This window comes from Geotrypetes seraphini, chromosome 18 (assembly GCF_902459505.1).
Source record: "Geotrypetes seraphini chromosome 18, aGeoSer1.1, whole genome shotgun sequence".
Taxonomy (NCBI): Eukaryota; Metazoa; Chordata; class Amphibia; order Gymnophiona; family Dermophiidae; genus Geotrypetes; species Geotrypetes seraphini.
The window spans coordinates 24,892,043-24,911,688 of NC_047101.1; the positions used below are offsets into that span (position 1 = coordinate 24,892,043).

Genomic DNA, 19,646 nt, shown 5'->3' on the forward strand with positions numbered 1-19,646 from the left:
CAAATCCAAAAGGTGGCCCTGCAAAGGGTTTGTGTTGGAGACCACTGCTCTTATCCCTAATCCATCTGTTAAAGATCTTCGATTGAAAGTATCTAGAGATAGCATCTTCTGTTGTATTGGCCTAAAAGAATGGAATAGGCTCCCTTTATATATACGTCAACAATAGAATTTTAAGCGATTACTTAAACATCATATTTTCAGTCAAATGAAATATGGAGTTTGATTTTTGAACCTAGGATGAAAGTGAGGTGCTGATCGCCTCTTTAATTTTTATTGTTTGTGATTTACGTTGTATCGTTCTTTTGGAGTTGATGTCTATATGTGTTATTTTGTAACCCATAAGGGTGGGATATAAATAAACCATAACCAATTTAACACTTCCTGACATTTCTCTACTGGGCCTCAGTCAGTTTCCAGTAGAGCACCTCGGTATCTTTTACACAATAAAACCCAGCGGAGGCACCAATATTTCAAAATGATTGCGAAATACAATACAAATTGACCCTCCTTGGACACACATGAAGGAGCTTGTATGGTTAAAGCTACAGCCTTGGCACCCTGGGGTTGTGGGTTCAAACCCACGCTGCTCCTTGTGACCCTGGACAAGTCACTTAATCCCCCCATTGCCCCAGGTACATTAGATAGATTGTGAGCCCACCGGGACAGATAGGGAAAAATGCTTGAGTACCTGAATAAATTCATGTATACCAATGGTCTCAAACTCAATCCCTTTGCGGGGACACATTTTGGATTTGTAGGTACTTGCATGAGGTAAAACTCTTTCCCTACCTTTGTTGTCTGGTGATTTTATTTTTCTGTGCTTTCAACTATGCTTCCAGGGCCTTCTTGTCCTTTGGCTGTTTTTCTCTCCGTCTTCACTTTCTGCCGTGCATCCATCTTTCAAAGCAAACAATAGCTTGTATCTCACGGACCTCAGTGATGTCTTGGCGGAGCCACTGTCCGCGCTCTTCAACCTCTCCCTTAGTACAGGCAGCGTCCCGTTGGACTGGAGGACGGCTAACGTCATTCCACTCCACAAGAAAGGCTCAAAGATGGAGACAGCAAACTACAGACCAGTGAGTCTAACATCGATAGTGAGCAAACTAATGGAAACTCTAATCAAACACCAATTAGATAAGATCCTGGATGAGGAGAATCTAAGGGATCAACATGGATTTACTAAGGGGAGATCCTGCCAATCCAACCTGATCAGCTTCTTTGACTGGGTAACGGGGAAGCTGGATATTGGGGAGTCCCTGGACATCGTGTACCTGGACTTTAGCAAAGCATTCGATAGCGTACCACACCGCAGGTTACTGAGCAAGATGAGTTCTATAGGATTAGGTAACACATTGACGAAATGGGTTGGGAGCTGGCTTGGAGGTAGGCTCCAAAGGGTGGTGGTGAACGGCACCCCCTCCGAAATGACGGAGGTGATTAGTGGAGTACCACAGGGCTCAGTCTTGGGCCCAATCCTATTCAACATCTTTATAAGAGACTTGGCAGAAGGGCTTCGAGGTAAAATAACATTATTCGCCGATGACGCCAAACTGAGTAATGTAGTGGGCAAATGCACAACAGACGAAGATTCAGTGCCCGACAACATGATGCACGACCTACTCCTACTGGAGCGATGGTCTAGGACATGGCAACTAAACTTCAATGCCAAAAAATGCAAAGTTATGCACCTGGGCAGCCAGAATCCATGCAAGTCTTATACCCTTAATGGCAAGATCCTAGTAAAAACGGTAGCAGAACGAGACTTGGGGGTAATCGTCAGTGAGGACATGAAGTCTGCCAATCAAGTGGAGCAGGCTTCGTCCAAGGCAAGACAAATCATGGGCTGCATACGAAGGGGTTTCGTCAGTCGTAAGGCGGAAGTCATTATGCCATTGTATAGATCCATGGTGAGGCCCCACCTGGAGTACTGTGTGCAATTCTGGAGGCCGCATTATCGCAAGGATGTGCTGAGACTGGAGTCGGTGCAAAGAATGGCCACCCGGATGGTCTCGGGACTCAAGGATCTACCATACGAAAAACGGCTTGACAAATTGCAGCTATACTCGCTCGAGGAGCGCAGAGAGAGGGGGGACATGATCGAGACGTTCAAGTATCTTACGGGCCACATCGAGGCGGAGGAAGATATCTTCTTTTTCAAGGGTCCCACAACAACAAGAGGGCATCCGTTGAAAATCAGGGGCGGGAAACTACGAGGTGACACCAGGAAATTATTTTTCACTGAAAGAGTGGTTGATCGCTGGAATAGTCTTCCACTACAGGTGATTGAGGCCAGCAGCGTGCCTGATTTTAAGGCCAAATGGGATCGGCACATGGGATCTATTCACAGGGCAAAGGTAGGGGAGGGACATTAAGCTGGGCAGACTAGATGGGCCGTGGGCCCTTATCTGCCATCTATTTCTATGTTTCAGTGGTACCATCTGCATGCCACTAAACTTTTAGAACATGCAGAATCAATGGCACCCCTAATCGTCATTGGTCCCTTATATTTTTTAACATTTTAAAAGATAATTTTGTTTTAAATTTATATTTCAAAAATTACTTATCTTTAGCTACGCGGGTGGGGGTACGCACTCCGACGTAGACTACGTTTCGCCCCTCAGGGCTGTATCAAGGAATCCCCCTCAAGTATACCAGCTCATGCTCCCCGCGTCAGGTTTAAAGACAGGATTAGGGGTGCCATTGATTCTGCATGTTCTAAAAGTTTAGTGGCATGCAGATGGTACCACTGAGGTCCGTGAGATACAAGCTATTGTTTGCTTTGAAAATGTTTTGAGACCTTCCACACTTTTGCATGTTGAACAAGATATTACAAGGGAAGGCTTGAAAAGTGTTATAGCCACAGTTGAAAATGTGCATCCATCTTTGGCATTAACTTAATGTTCAATTTTTCTGCTTTCTTTTCAAAATCTATGTTTCCATGTCTTACCTTCCCTTCCTAACTCTCTCTTCTTCTGTCCTATTTCCATGGTGTGGCATCTCTTTCCTTTCTTTCCCCTCCCTCCTTCCTTTCTTTCCCCTGGTCTGGCAACTGTCTCCTTCCCTTTCCCCATGCCCTGGCATCTCTCCCACCCCCTCCATGGTCTGATATCTCCTTTCCTTCCCTCCCTCCCATGAACTTGGCTTCTACTCTTGTTCCTCTCCTCTCCCATCCCTCTCTTTCCCCAGTTGGGTGCAGCAGCAATTGAAGCAGCATTTCCCTTCCCCCTTTCCTGTGCAGGAGAGGAATTTCTCTTCCCCTTTCCTTCCCTCTCCCTTTCCCTGTACAGCAGCAGCAGCATTTCCCTAGGGTCCCCCTTTCCTATGCAGCAGAAGCATTTCTCTTTCCCCTCCCCTTCCGTTCTCTTCCTTGTGGAGCAGCAGCGTGTCTGGCCGGCTCGTTCCGTTCAAAGCCGTGGGTGGCGGCTCCTTGCGAGATCCGCGCCTGCATCTGAAGCCTCTCTGATGTTGTGACGTCAGAGAGACTTCTGATGCAGGAGTGGATAGCGCGAGGAGCCGCCAACCCGCGGCTTTGAATGGAACGAGCCGGCCAGACACGCTGCTGCTCCAAAAGGAAGGGAAAGGTGAAGAGAAATGCTGTTGATCGCATCCAGACCGCGGGCCGCAAATAACACCTGGAGAGCCACATGCGGCCTATGGGCCGCGTGTTTGAGACCGCTGATGTAAACCGTTCTGAGCTCCCTTGGGAGAACGGTATAGAAAAATGAAGAAATAAAATAAATAAATAGTACCCACTGGCACCCACAGAGCTGGCTCCTATGTCCAATACATTTCCCTGTACCTGAGTAGCAGCAGCTGACCAGAACAAAGGACATATTGGCTCTGAAAATTTGTATAATTGCTCACCAAGGATTTGATATTTGATTGAGATCGATCAAATCCATTTTAATTATGAGTCTGAACATTGCCATACTGCACTGCTTGCATGGGCCCATCAGACAGCTTTCTATCTGGCATTGATTACCTTTCTGCCTTTTTTATTTTTTTTAATAGCATTAACAGAAAAAAATAAAATGTAAGAAATAACATGATTTCTTACAGCTGACACAGATAATCCGTATGGTATTGATTTTGAACATAAGTACAGTAGCTAGCCAGCACCATCAGAGGAGCTTCAACCGTGCCTAAGTAGAGCCTAGAGACCAGGCTGGGGTCGTAAGCGTTCAGACTTTGAAGACGCAGACTTCATCAGCCGGATTACATGCGCAGCACATTTCGTTCAGTTCTCACTCTGTGTGGGGAAGGCAAAATAACTCAAGGCTCAGAATTCACTCATTCCACTGGAAAATAAACCGATAATTGAGAAATCCGTTTCACAGTCATAATCACGGCAATGAGACATTTTACAGACTATTGAGTCAATTAAACCAAACTCATGAACATAAGCATGTAAGCATAAGAACATAAGCAATGCCTCCGCTGGGTCAGACCTGAGGTCCATCGTGGCTAGCAGTCCGCTCACGCGGCGGCCCAACAGGCCCAGGACCTGTGCAGTGATCCTCTCTCTATACCCCTCTATCCCCTTTTCCAGCAGGAAATTGTCCAATCCTCTCTTGAACCCCAGTACCGTACTCTGCCCTATTACGCCCTCTGGAAGCGCATTCCAGGTGTCCACCACACGTTGGGTAAAGAACTTCCTAGCATTCGTTTTGAATCTGTCCCCTTTCAACTTTTCCGAATGCCCTCTCGTTCTTGTAGTTTTCAAAAGTTTGAAGAACCTGTCCCTCTCTACTCTCTCTATGCCCTTCATGATCTTATAAGTCTCTATCATATCCCCTCTAAGTCTCCTCTTCTCCAGGGAAAAGAGTCCCGGTTTCTCCAATCTTTCTCTTTCTCTCTCTGTCTCCCTTTCTCTTCTCTTTCTGTCCCTCTCCACTCTCTCTATGCCCTTCATGATCTTATAAGTCTCTATCATATCCCCTCTAAGTCTCCTCTTCTCCAGGGAAAAGAGTCCCAGTTTCTCCAATCTTTCTCTATTTCTGTCTCTCTCCCTTTCTCTCTCTCTCTATATATATTTCTCTCTGTCTCCCTTTCTCTCTCTTTTTCTGTCCCTCTCCACTCTCTCTAATCAGGCTTCAAGGCGGTTTACATAATACAACCAAAGGGAAATACATAAAATATAAAAAATAAACAAACAAACGGACCACAGTTAATCATGAGATACTAATCAAAACAGAGACTGAAACAGAAACATAAGGGAAATAGGGGAAGAATTACATTATTCGGATAGAAAAGAAGAGGGAAAAAAATGGGGAAGGACATTAGGTTGGGAAAGTTTAAAAGCCGACATTAATGCCGGTCTGAAAACACGTAGAGCAGGGATGTCAAAGTCCCTCCTTGAGGGCCGCAATCCAGTCGGTTTTTCAGGATTTCCCCAATGACTATGCATGAGATCTATTAGCATACAATGAAAGCAGTGCATGCAAATAGATCTCATGCATATTCATTGGGGAAATCCTGAAAACCCGACTGGATTGCGGCCCTCGAGGAGGGACTTTGACACCCCTGTCTTATGTCATAAAATGGGACCTGTGCTCACACAGCACCAGTTAGAGCAGTGGTCTCAAACTCGCGGCCCGCCCGGTCCTATTTTGAGGTCCTTGGTATGTTTATCATAATCACAGAAGTAAAATAAAAACTTTTCTTGATCACATGTCTCTTTAGCTATAAGACTTAGCCAAAAGGAAAGATTTATAAATTACTAGTCTTTAAGCCCGTTACATTAACGGGTGCTAGAATAGATGTGTGTGTCTTTCTTTCTCTCTCTCTCCTTGGCCACTGTCTGTCTTTCTTTCTGTCTGTCTCTCTTTCCTCGGCTGTCCACCACCACCCCTTGCCTGCTCCCTGTCCAGCAGCAGCCCTTCTCCCTTCGTTTTACCTCCCCCTGTCCAGCAGCACCTCTTGCCTGATCCCCCCTGTCCAGCAGTAAGCCTTCTCCCTTCCTTTTACCTCCCCCCTGTCCGCAAGCCGTTGGAAACCGCCCCACAAGCCACCCCATGTGCCTCCAATCGAATTCGGCACGGAGGCAGACATCACGGCGGCAGGGATCACAACTTCCTAAGTGTGCATGCGCGCTTAGGGTTTTATTATAGAGGATAAAGAGTTTTACCTCATGCAAAATTGTCATTTCTTTAATAAAACATTAACTATTTTGTTTCTGAGGCCCTCCAAGTACTGACAAATCCAAAATGTGGCCCTGCAAAGGCTTTGAGTGTGAGACCATTGAGTTAGAGGTAAAACAACCGATCCCAATATTAGCCCAGTGTAAGAGGAAGAACTAGACAGCCCATCTCGAAACCAGCCTCCAGCCTCTCGTTTCCTGCCCGTTACCCTCGTTGCAAAACGAGGCAGACCTTCGCCTCCACCTCAGGGCGGAGCTTCATCTATGTCAGCACCCCCTCTGCTATCTCCCTAGGGCGGGGCCATCACACCAGCTCTCCGCCCCCCGCGCTCTCCCCCTCCTATCGCTGTCTCGCTCCTGGGCGGATCTCATCCTTGATCCCGCCCACCTGCTCTCTCCTTCCCGGGGGCGGATCTCGCTCCTTTCCCCGCCCGGAGGGCGGAGCTCGGCCTCTCTCCCGCCCATCTCCTTCTGGTCCGCGCCGCGCTCGGCCGGCTGCCCAAGTCGGATTTCAGCGCGTAAGCGGGTCCCTTCGTTTGCGCGCCCTCGGGCGTGCACCGCGCTCGAAGTGGTCGACATCGCCGCCACCGACGACCGGGCCCCGGAGAGGGAGTCGCACAAAGGGCAGGAATGGGCCCTGGCGCCCGGTGCACTTTGCAGGGGCGAGCCTAACGGGAAGCTGGGGGCGAAGATGGTGCAGAAGTGGACGTTGCCCCGCTTGCACTGTCTCTCTCCGCTGCAAATGCTGGTCCTCCTGCCCTGCTACATGTCGGGGATCGGCGCGGAGAAAAGCAGCGTGGACTATGCCGTGGTGAATGTCACCGTGTTTGAGCCGGGCAGCGCTGCCCCGCTGCTGGTGCGGTTCGACGACGGACGCTATGGGATGGAGTCTCCCAAAACGGAAGCCAAGGGATTGGTTCTGTCCCCGGTGCTAATTCACGGAGGTAAATGAGCCGGAGGGGGTGTCGCTTGGATCTGCTAAATGCACGCTTCAGTGGCTTTGTTTGGCCATAACTAGTACCAGGCCTAGATTTGATTGGGTGCAAAATACATAAAAAAGTATAGCTTTGATGGGAACTAACTGCTCAGGATTTCCCTTTGACGGACTAAACTTAACCGCATTCTTTTTAAGCTGCCTTAGTGGTTGCAAGGAGGCTTATGCTAAGACTCCTGACATGACAGCTTCCAAAGCTGCAATTCCTAATATAATAGGAACAATGAAGACTAATTAGTGCTTCATATTTCCTAAGTGGTATTTTCTTATTTAACCTTGAGAAGCAGATGTTTAAGTATTTCTAGTAAACCTGTCTGATCTATAGGTGTCACTAGTCTGTAAACAGTGCCGTTCAGTTCTTTTGTCTGCTGGAATCCTAAAACCTCATGCACTGGCATTTGTATGCATAGCTGGGAAAAATCACAATTAATCTAGGACTATAATTATGGATCGTAATTTCATATGAAAGGGAGGATATTAATGGACTCATTTATCTGCCTTTTCTTGTGTGTAAAACATTTAGCAGTATCATTGCGCCTTCAATTTTTTTTTTGTTTTTTTTCAACATGCAAAAGTAAGGTTTATTTTAAATACCCGGAGTTTTGCCAGAAAGATAAATGGCAAATGAGGGTCAATGGAGATCAGTTAACAAACCAGTGCTAAATCAAGTCCCTCTGGGCTCCTTTTACTAAGTCGTGGTAGAGGTGTCTACCATGGCCCGGAGCACTAAATGCTTTGACGCTCATAGGAATTCTATGAGTGTCAGGCCAGCGTCGGAACATTTAGCGTTCTGGGTCTCAGTAGAAACTTCTGCTATAGCTTACTAAAACCCAGCATTTGTTTTCTTCTCTTCCAGAAGGGATTTTCTCCCGGATTCTAGATATGGCGTCCAGAGATACACGCATATCTTAATTGGCTAATGAACAATTAATGGTCAATGACTGAATGCTAACAACCAATTAGGATGTTGATTTGCACACACATCTGGCTGTGCGCTATTCTCTAACCCTTGGCTCCCAAATCCCATAGTATGCAGCGCAAAAAGAAGCATGGCCATGAGAGGGGCATTCTGAAAAGTTGCATACGTTGTTGTTGAATATTGGGATGAGTGCGTCCAACTCGAAGGCACACTAAACCAGCTGGATTTTCAGGACAGCCATGAAGAATATGCAGGAGAGCATTTTTTTCATATGTAGGAAATCTCTTGTATGCTGATCTATTTCATGCACGTCCATTTTGGTAATCCTGGAAATCCGACTGGTTAGGTGTGCCTCCTGGAAGGTCCTGCACTATAGTTCACAGTACAAAAACTTAAACTGAGAGGAATGGGGGTAAAACTGCAATGTTATAGAACACTTACACGTGAAACACCAAAACGACTAACCAGGCACCTTTGGTGGTTTTTTTTTTTCTCTCTCTTATTTTAAAGAAAAAGCTTCAGATATTGGTGAGGTGAAACCACCCTCTACCAACCCTCCATCACTAGCTGAAAAAACTTTTGCCAATTTTTTATATTCATATAGCGAGGTGTGACAGAGTGGGGCAGCTTGCTCAGGAGAAGGGTTGCTTAGCCAGGCAGACAGACCACTGGACTCTGGACATTGAAGAAAAAAACCCTCTTTTATTCAACAGTACTGCAGAGCCTGTTTCCTCACAGGCTTCCATAAGTTTGTGTTCTTCAAATAAAACGGTTAGGCTTTTCCCCAGTCTTTCTCAAACACAAGTCCCTTCTCCATAGGGCGTGCCATGCCCCAAACATTCTTTATTCCATGTACAGGGAACAGTTAGGCAGCATTTTGCTCCAGGTCTTAGCAGGCACTAGAACAAAGACAGGTTTTTAAATGCAGTAGTGTCTTACCTCCTACAAACTCTGTCAGCGCCAAGCCCTTCCAAGCAGCTTCTCCAGCTCCTAGGCACCCTCTAGCACACCTCTCCTCCTGGGTCTGGCTCGGCCTTTTAAGTTCCCTTGAGTTACTTCCTAGTTTCCTGCTTTTCTCCCCTCCCCCTTCCTGAGGAAACCTCTTTCTCGCTGCTGCTGTGGTTGTGAGACAGTTTAGCCAGGAGGGGGAGTGCCGGGTTTTCTTGAGGTTTATTCCGAGTCTGCGCAGCCGTGTCAAGCAGGGGAAGTGGCAGGGTTTCATGCATTCTGTCGCATGAGGGTCAAAAACATTCAATATGTAGTCAATTTCAATTATAATTGCCGACGATCGTTTGTGGTAACTATCATCACTTGTTCAGGGCTTAGAAATCAACATAGGTGTCTACTTGTTGAGCATTTCCTCTGCATCTTCAATGTGTGTTTCACAGTACACGCATTGTTTTTTTAATTGGTTAAATGGCGTAATTGATCGTGCCATCCAAAACCAATTATTCTTTACTCAAAGCTTATATACCGCTACTAAGAACTGGAGCAGTCAAATCTGAGCGGTTTATATGAGCTCTTGCAATGGTATCACAAAGCATGAGTTACTGTAGTAATGTAACAATACCGAGCAATTTACATGAGCTGATGTAATGGTGTTACAATGCAGCCTCCTTGGTACTTACCCTGTTATTGAGAAAGACATGGGGGGAGCCATTACTTGCCCTGGATCGGTAGCATGGAATGTTGCTACTCCTTGGGGTTTGGCCAGGTACTAGGGACTTGGATTGGCCACTGTGAGAACGGGCTAGTGGGCTTGATGGACCATTGGTCTGATCCTGTAAGGCTATTCTTATGTTCTTACTTATACCATTTACATGCATCCTATGCCTATACACACAGCATCTCTCTCAAATCATATATACTTCCCTCTCTGTATTGGTAGGGGTTAGGGGCAAAGCCGGCCCGCAAATATTTAAAAAACGCGAATAATACTAGGGCCGGTTCTGCCCCTAACCCCCGCTTCCCCCGGCTATTTTAAGCCATGAAAGCCCCCCCCCTTAAGCCTTATCTGGTGGTCTAGCGGGTTTTCAGGCAGGAGCGATCTTCCCATGCTGCTGCCCCGTGCAGATTGCTCACAGGAAGTGGCTGCCTTGAGCTCCCGTAGTCTCTCGAGCCATTTCCTGTGAACGATCTGCATGGGGCAGCAGCGTGGGAAGATCGCTCCTGCTCTGAAAACCCGCTAGACTACTAGGTAAGGCTTAAGGGGGGGGGGGGGGTGTCTTACAGGGCTTAAAATAGCCTGAAAAATGAAAATGCATTTTTTTTGTTTTAAAACCACGAATAAGCGAATCCATAGATATGGAATTCACGAGGACGGAGGGGGAAGTGTACGCTAAACTGAAAAGATCTTCTGTCACAATCTAGCTACAAATATAGAATACAGAATGTAGAAAGTTGCCCCCCCAAAATAAAAGCTAACCTAACACGTTAAAAATAAGCCCTACTAAAGCAAAACAAAAGGTAAAAAAAAAAGAAAGAAATTAAATAAATAATTACTAATTAAAGTTATATGTGGATATCTACGTGGCGCCTAGCGACGCCGAAGTCCAGGCACCCTCCGATGCTAAGTTTCCAAGCTTATTTAAGATTTGATGGATCGCTTAATCAAATTTCAAAGCGATGTACACAGGGGGAGCAAAACATGCCACACTGAACCACAAACAAGACTTGCGCATAGTGAGGAAAGGGGGAAAGAAATTCAATATTTTAAAGAAAATAAGACAAAAAGGGAGAGTAACAATAAATAAAGTCACACGGCAGACCCTAAGGAATAAATCAAGACAAGAGTACAGTGCTCCCCCGGTCATTCACGGTCGGTGATTCGCTGTCCCGGTCATTTGCGGTATTTTCTGAACGCGAATGACCGGGCAGGAGAGGGCAGCCGGAGCGCCAGCGAGTGAAGGGAATCACTCGCGGTCTGCTCCGACCGCCTCTTCCTGCACTAAAGTCGGGCTACAGCAATCGAGAGCTGCGGGTCAAAGCAGCTCCTGATTGGTGAGGCCCGACTTTAGTGCAGGAAGAGGCGGTCGGAGCAGACCGCGAGTGATTTCCTTCACTCGCCGGCGCTCCGGCTGCTCTCTCCTGCCTCTCCGGCTGCCCTCTCCTGTCTCCCCCGCTGAAAACCATATTTGCGTTTTTTCAAGATTTGCGGGGGTTGCTGGAACGGACCCCCCGCAAATATCGGGGGAGTACTGCAGTAGCAGTTGAAGGCATCTTTAAAAAGAAAGCTTTTCAGTTTACTTTTGAATCGGTCTAACATGCGTTCTTCCCTTAGATGAATGGGGAGATAATTCCACAGCTGTGGAGCCGTTACAGAGAAAATGTATTGTCGGCGCGTATTGAATACCTTAAGGGAAGGAACTGAAAGTAAATGCTGATCGTTTGACCTAAGAATTCTTGTAGGGGCATAAGGAATTAAAGGCCTATCAATAAAAGCTGGGGTTTTATGAAGAAGGCATTTAAGAGTTAATAGACATATTTTATAAGATATTCTGTAAGAAACTGGAAGCCAGTGTGCTTTTTTGAGAAGCGGCGAGACATGATCAAATTTTTTTGCTTTCATGATAAGTTTTATTGAGACTTTTTTGAATAATTTGAAGACATCTTATTTCATTGTTGGTGATTCCCATGAAAAGGGCGTTACAGTAATCAACTTTTGAGATCACCAAGGAATGTATTAATATATTCAAAGATGTAGGTTCTAAGAATTTTGAGACGGAGCGTATTTGACGTAGTCTGAAAAAGGTAGATTTAACAACACTGCTAATATGTTCATGAAATGTAAGCCTGAAAAGTAGGCGTGGTTAGGGACAGAGAATAGGCATGGTAAATTTATGCATCACTAGGCATGCAAGAAAGGTAATGGTAAATTAGGCCAGGTAAACCTGGCATAATATACCAGCGTCTACCTAAATGATGCTCATTGATGCTTAAGAATGCCTAGACACTGCTAGGTGTGATTCTATAAAGGACGCCTATTGGTTGATTGACAACCACATGGACCAGTGCCTACAGGTTTGGCGACATTTATAGAATCAGGCCCACAGTGTGCCATTGTACCATTACAAGCACACTTCTTACGGTTTTTCATCAAATTGTTTTCATGAAAGGGGAAAGATATATAGATGAAGCAGGTTTTACTGCTAATTGGATATGTTTTATTTATTTCAACCCATCCCCTTCACCTTTTCTCTTCTCCACTGCCAAGAAAAATCGGAGTCTTTCAGAATCTGCCAGGGCAAGTATCTGTTCTGTCAGACTGAAAGAGCAGATGGTTTAGAATATATATTTTTAGTTGAGTCTCCAACTCAACACTGGCTGAGAAGAGTCCTATTAGCATTTTCTTCCTTCAGGAATCCTGTTCCAGCTTAGTGCTATAATCGTCTTGATAGTAACTAGGAAGGCTTGTACAGCTATAGATCCAGTTGAGAATGGGGAAAAGCTTACGCGTCTGGCAAAATCAGAAATGTATTTTCATTTGGGATTATCTGCGTTTTTGCTTATTCCCAAGATCGGTGGTTTCCAACCCTGTCCTGGGGCAGATTTGCATGCCTGTCACCTCCATTATATGCAAATCTTTCTCATGCATTTTCATTAGGGCTATCCCAAAAACCCGACTGGCCTGGTGGTCCTCCAGGATAGGGTTGGGAGCCACTGCCCTAGATTGCTATGGCCTCCTTATGACAGGTGCTCTAGGGCAGGGGTAGACAATTCCGGTCCTCGAGAGCCACAGGCAGGTCAGGTTTTCAGGATAGCCACAATAAATATGCACGAGATAGATTTGCATCTCAAGGAGGCCGTGCATGCCCTAGAGGAAAGGAGAGACAGGGGAGATATGATTCAGACGTTCAAATACTTAAAGGGTATTAACGTAGAACAAAATCTTTTCCAGAGAAAGGAAAATGGTAAAACCAGAGGACATAATTTGAGGTTGAGGGGTGGTAGATTCAGGGGCAATGTTAGGAAATTCTACTTTACGGAGAGGGTGGTGGATGCCTGGAATGCGCTCCCGAGAGAGGTGGTGGAGAGTAAAACTGTGACTGAGTTCAAAGAAGCGTGGGATGAACACAGAAGATTTAGAATCAGAAAATAATATTAAATATTGAACTAAGGCCAGTTACTGGGCAGACTTGTACGGTCTGTGTCTGTGTATGGCCGTTTGGTGGAGGATGGGAAGGGGAGGGCTTCAATGGCTGGGAGGGTGTAGATGGGCTGGAGTAAGTCTTAACAGAGATTTCGGCAGTTGGAACCCAAGCATAGTACTGGGTAAAGCTTTGGATTCTTGCCCAGAAATAGCTAAGAAGAAAAAAAAAAAAAAAAATTTAAATTGAATCAGGTTGGGCAGACTGGATGGACCATTCGGGTCTTTATCTGCCGTCATCTACTATGTTACTATGTTACATGCAGATCCATCTCATACATATTCATTGTGGATATCCTGAAAACCTGACCTGCCTGTTTCTCTCGAGGACCGGAATAGACTCCCCCTGCTCTAGGGAATACCAGTGATCTGGCCTGGCATGGTGGGTTGGGTGCTAGGTTGCTGCATGGGTGGGGTTCACAGCCCTTGGAAGAGAGGAGGGAGTTGTCATGGATGTTATTAAGGGTTTAACAGCTGGTGGTCAGATATAGTGAATATTGTGTAAGTTCAAGAGCCGTGTATTGCAGTCTGCTTTTCTCCACATTTCGCTTTATTATTTCTTTTTGCTTTCAGTCCTTTGTGTGCATGTATGAGAGCCCAACTCTTACAACACAGATGGTAATTTTGACCAAGAGGTTTTTTTGACATACATCTGGGTCAAATTGTTTGATCAGATATAGAGCCCATGACACAGGGTTCCAGAAAGAGCCTGTCTGGTGCATGGTTCCTGGACCCTGGGCCACTTCTGCAGTGACCAGACTAGAAACACTGTGAAGAAGGGAGGCCTTAAGAAAACAGGGGGAAATCTCCCCTGTCGATGTGTACCACTGGCCTAAGGCATGCATTCAGCTTGAAAAGGGGGTGGGAACCATTGATTTTCTTATACTAACTGTGACCAAAAATTACTCTCGCAGTCTTTTGTGCTAAGGGAATGATACACTTCCCCCCTCTGTATTCACTTATTCACGGTTTTAAACCAAAAAATGCATTTTCATTTTTCAGGCTATTTTAAGCCCTCTTAGACCCCCCCCCCCCCCCCTTAAGCCTTACCTGGTGGTTTAGCGGGTTTTCGGGGCAGGAGCGATCTTCTCACGCTCCTGACCCATGCAGATCGCTCACAGGAAATGGCTCGAGAGACTACGGGAGCTCAAGGCAGCCATCCTGTGAGCGATCTGCACGGGGCAGGAGCGTGAGAAGATCGCTCCTGCCTGAAAACCCGCTAGACCACCAGGTAAGGCTTAAGGGGGAGCTTTCAGGACTTAAATTAGCTGGGGGAAGTGTGTGTGTGTGTGTGTGTGTGTGGGGGGGATTTAGAGGCAGAACCGGCCCGAATATTATTCACAGTTTTTTAATATTCGTGGGCCGGCTCTGCCCCTAATCACCGCGAATATGGAGGAGGCAGTGTACTTGCAGTTTCTTCATTGTATAAGCCTTTGTCTTTGTTTGGCCTCTTTTTCCCTCCTTCCGTGCACAGCCCTGATGAAGAATACATAACGGGCCAAAATATATTGCAGTTTATAATCTTTCTTGTCTTTCTTTCCTGGTCCCTCTCCGGGGTAGTCAATCAATTTTATTCAGAATTCAGGAAAATCTACGGTTCAGCAGGTGAAAATAGTTCTGGAGCTAGGCAATAAATCTTGGACCCAAGAAATAGCAGGCAGTTGTATTTGTTTGATTATTTGGATTTATCTTGCAGCCTTTCACTCACTGGTAGTATAAGGCAAGTTACATTCATAGGGTTACCGTATTTGTGAAGACAAAAAAAAAAAAAAAAAGGAGTCCTTTGCCAGTCCTGGCTTTTCTAGTTCTTCTCTAATGAAGTAGATGTCAACAGTTCCCCCTCCTGACGAAGCACAACGAAACCCGGGTTGAGGGGTAGACGCTTTTGGGAAGCAGTTTTTGTGGTTTTCCAGGTTTATTTTTTCACTATATGAGGACTGTTACAGAGTAGCAAATGATTGTTTACACCGCCGAAGGCAACAAAGTTTCAACCTACATTCCAACAAGACTGAGATAAGTACTTTACTATTTGTTTGAGCATTTTTTCTGGCGGTATGAGACGCATTAAGTGCTATGATGGTCCCATTGCTGCTTCTGCTCGTTCCTTCTGAGCACTGTGGTGGTTGGTCTGAGCACTGTTTGTACTAATTATGATTTATTTAACGATTTATGTTTAGGAATATGTTATGTGATATTTTTTTTTTTTTTTTTGATTTGACAAAAAAAAAAAAGGACACATGGCTCCGCCCCAGCCCTGGCCCCACCCTTTTCCCAGGCGACTGCCGGCTGCATGCATTCAGGGCCATAGCAAGCTTTAATTGCGCCCTGTGCAATTTGCCCTCCCTTCTTGCACTGCCCCAACCATCTCACCCATGATCTATCAGACTGTGTTTTGTAATTCATTCAAAATTTAAACTACAGTTCTTTTTCCTATCTTTGTTGTCTAGCTATCTAATTTTTCTAACCATGTTGGTCTCAAGCTTTGCTTTCTGCTTTCCTCTGTCTTCTCAACTGTCATGCCAGATTTTTGTGTCCTTTTGTCATTTTTCTCTCGCCTTATGTCTTCATCTCCTCCACTATCACATCCATCTCTAACATTGTTTTTTCCCCTCTCAGCATGCTTCAATTTATTTTTCTCCCTCTGTTCATTCCCTCTTATTATATAGTGGTCAATGTCCCTCTTTTTACTGTCTACCTACAGTTTCTGTCTCTTTTCTCTCACACCACACCTCTCATTCTCCTTTCTCTTATTCCCAAGTCTCTTGCTAATTCTGTCCTCTATTCTCTTCCATTCAGCATGTCCTTCTCTCTCACTCCCCACTTTCATCCACTGTGTTACCCATCTCTCTCTCTCTTGGTTCTCCCCTCATTTTCATCCTGCGTCTTCTCTATGTCTCTCTCCACCTTTCCATCCAGTAGATCCCCAGAATTTATGGTATATAAATGGTTTTTGAGTCTTCGAGTCTTCGCAGTGCTACTACTGATAAGTAAACTTTAAACTTTACACCTATGGCTCAATTATTGGCATCTCATCCTCACGACTTTTGGTTGTGCTTTGCTTCCCTCATCGTCGAGGCCTTTCTGGGATTTCTCTTCAGTGCTCTAAGTTTTGCACCCATCTTACCTGCAAGAATATCTTGTTGAACCTTTTGAAGTAGGGGCTCCAGTGGTGTGCCAGAATTTATGGTATATATGGTATATAGCTCGGTGTACAAAGGTTTAGACAACTTCCTGGAGGAAGTGTCTATGAAGCAAACAAACAAAAGAAGGTCCAACCTAAACTGCATTAAAGAACAACCGAGAGCAAACAAAACAAAACTTGATTGGTAAAAGGGTTTGCATATACAATTTTTTGTCATTAATAAATTTTGCCTACGTCTTGTACAGATCTGCAGTTTTGTTTTGTTTGCTCTTGGAAGTGTCTATGAACCATTATTAGGCAGGTTGATTTAGGAAAGCCACAGCTTATCTCTGGGTGTGAGAGATAAGAGATGGATCTGCTCCTTCTGAACTGGCTGGGTATTTGTGGTGGTTGGAGAAGGGATGGAGGGGTTTGATAGACTTTTGGGTCTGAGCCACCTGTACTCCACCTCACAATCGCGTACAGATGCAGGAAAGCGCTTTCATGAGGTTACAGCAACCGCTGGACACTTGTGGAGTGGACGAGGGTCTCAAAATAGGACCTGGCGGGCCGCATGTGGCCCCTGGGCCGCGAGTTTGAGACCACTGTATTACATGATATATCATTGTCCAAACTTTGTACTCAATACAGAATATAACAGGCCCCCAATGTAGCTGTTTCTGTACTGGAGAAATAAAATAAGAGCATCTCCTTCTCTAGAGAGTTAATTCACTGCAGTTTTTCAGTCTTCTGGGGAAAGAGCAGAAGATAGATGAGTTTTCCTGGAAGGCAACTGTTCAGGAGCTGGCAAAATATTATTTACTACAGACTCAGCAAACATATTTGGGGTGAGATGGAGGCACTTTCCCACCTTTCACTCTGCCCCTGAATGGGCCAAAAAGAGGGGATTTACCCCCCCCCCCCTTATCCTGAGGGTTTCATTTTACCTCCTAGATCCTGAACGAAATTGATGTAAAATGTTGTAAATATGTCCCACCACAACACTACCTTGTGAAAATGAATTGTGAACTGAATAAAAACACATCAAAAGTTTTATGATGTATCTTGCAGAGAAATGTAAAGTCAAAAAGTAATGTTTCAATTAAGCAGGTGTTCGAAGTGCGCTCCCTTTGCACAAAGGCACGCCTTCAGCCTTGGCTGCCACTGATCTATGTACATGTCAACAATGCTCTGCTTCAGCTCAGTCTATTCCAGGGATCTCAAAGTCCCTCCTTGAGGGCCGCAATCCAGTCGGGTTTTCAGGATTTCCCCAACGAATATGCATTGAAAGCAATGCATGCATATAGATCTCATGCATATTCGTTGGGGAAATCCTGAAAACCCGACTGGATTGCGGCCCTCAAGGAGGGACTTTGAGACCCCTGGTCTAATCTAATCTAATCTACAATTTGTGAGTCACTATGCCTAAATAGGTTCAAGGCGACATACAATTTGAGAAAGGCAGAGAAGTAGAGGGAGGAGAGAAGTGGTGACAGGAGGAGGAGGGGAGGGAATAAGGTTTTCTAGAGCAGTGGTTCTCGACCCTGTCGGTCGGGTTTTCAGGATAGCCCTCATGAATATGCATGGAGCTGATTTGCATGCCTGGCACCTCCATTATATGCAGATCTCTCTCATGCATATTCATGAGGGCTGTCCTGAAAACCCAACTGGCCTGGTGGTCCTCTACGACAGGTTTGGGAATCACTGTTCTAGAGTAAGGTAATGAGGAGAACTAGCGATACATTTTACACTGAAGATATTGAAATCTCAGTCTGTGCAGGCTACTGATTGTTGATGGAGTGTGTTGCCCCCAAAGAGAAGAGTCTTCAGTTTTGGGTTTTTTTAAAATTTGAGATAGTTGGGTTCGGTTTTGATAGCTGTCAAGAGGTTGTTCTAGGTTTTTGCGCCGAGGTAGCTAATAAGTGTGCTGAATATGCATTTGTGTTATTCCAGTTTAGGGATAGAAGATAAGAAGGAGTTTCTTGATGTTTTTGGTTGAATTGGATAGAGCAGGGGTGTCAAAGTCCCTCCTCGAGGGCCGTAATCCAGTCGGGTTTTCAGGATTTCCCCAATGAATATGCATTGAAAGCAGTGCATGCACATAGATCTCATGCATATTCATTGAGGAAATCCTGAAAACCCGACTGGATTTCGGCCCTCGAGGACCGACTTTGACACCTGTGGGATAGAGAATTGGTGAAGAGGGTTATGAGAGGTGTTGCTGAGTTCGCATATAGGATGTGGTACCTTATGCATGATATTTTGAAACTAATGCGAGCATTGATTGGAAACCAGTGGAGTTTGTTGAAGTATGGCGAGATGGAGTCGTATTTTTTTCAGCTTGAAGATTTACCGTAGTGTCGTGTTTTGAATCAATTGAAGTTTCTGGGTGAGAGTGGTGTTTATGCTTCCATAAACTGAGTTACAATAGTCTAGTTGTGACAGTACCCGCATCTGTGTCAGTATCACAAAGTGGTGACTGTGGAAGAAGGGTCTGACCAGTCGGAGTTGTCTCATGCTATAGAACAGGCCTGCACAACTACAGCCTTCGCCAGGCCAGGTTTTCAGGGTTTCCCAAATGAATATGCATGAGATCAATATGCATACAGTGGAAGCAGTGCGGGCAAATAGATCTCATGCAAATTCACTGGGGAAATCCTGAAAACCCGACTGGATTCAGCCCTCGAGGACCAGAGTTGTGCAGGCCTGATGTAGAAGGTCTTTTTTTCATATGTTGGAGATCTGGGTTTCATAGGAGAGGGTCGAGTCTAGTATGACCCCCAAGTATTTTGAAGGGTTTTGTTGAGGGTTGGTTCCTGTGGGCAAGATAACGGCTATTGGGATAGTTTGCTGGGAACTGTGAAACCAGAGTTCTTTTGTTTTTGCTGCGTTCAGTTCGAGTTTTTTGAGTGTAGCCCACATTTTTCTATGTTTGCAATTCTCAGGGGGGATGTTTGTGGTGTTGCGCTCTATTAAGATGAGGAGGAGAATATCATCAGCGTATGATAGTAAGCTTTCATTGTTGTCGAAGGTAATGTTGCCTAGTGAGCTCATGAAAAGGTTGTAGACTAGTATAGGGGGCATCTCTGGGGAACACCACTGAAGGCCGGCCAGCTTTTTTGAGAATTCATCATCTTTCTGGACAAGGTAGTTCCTGTTATGTAGAAAGTCTCTGAACCAGTTGTAAACTGTGCCTGTGATGCCTATCTCATTGAGTGTGTTTAGGAGCAGTTGGTGATTGACAGAGTAAAACGCTGCAGAAATATCAAAAAAGATGGCTTAATGTCCTTTGCTTAGTAATTGTTTGACTTTGGTCGTTAAGGTTAG

The 19,646-nt window shown here is 45.3% G+C and overlaps 1 protein-coding gene across 3 annotated transcripts in view; it reads left to right on the forward strand.

Moving 5' to 3' along the window:
* The first annotated feature begins 6,567 nt into the window (after window positions 1-6,567).
* RNF130 (ring finger protein 130) overlaps window positions 6,568-19,646 on the forward strand; it is a 210,816-nt gene continuing 197,737 nt past the window's right edge. Inside the window, exon 1 of one of the 3 annotated variants that reach the window (XM_033927584.1) lies at window positions 6,568-7,083. In XM_033927584.1, the coding sequence (XP_033783475.1) occupies window positions 6,831-7,083 (253 nt within the window). In that variant the 5' untranslated portion in view covers window positions 6,568-6,830. The remainder of the gene's footprint in view (window positions 7,084-19,646) is intronic. The other 2 variants (XM_033927585.1, XM_033927583.1) reach the window with 2 other exon arrangements.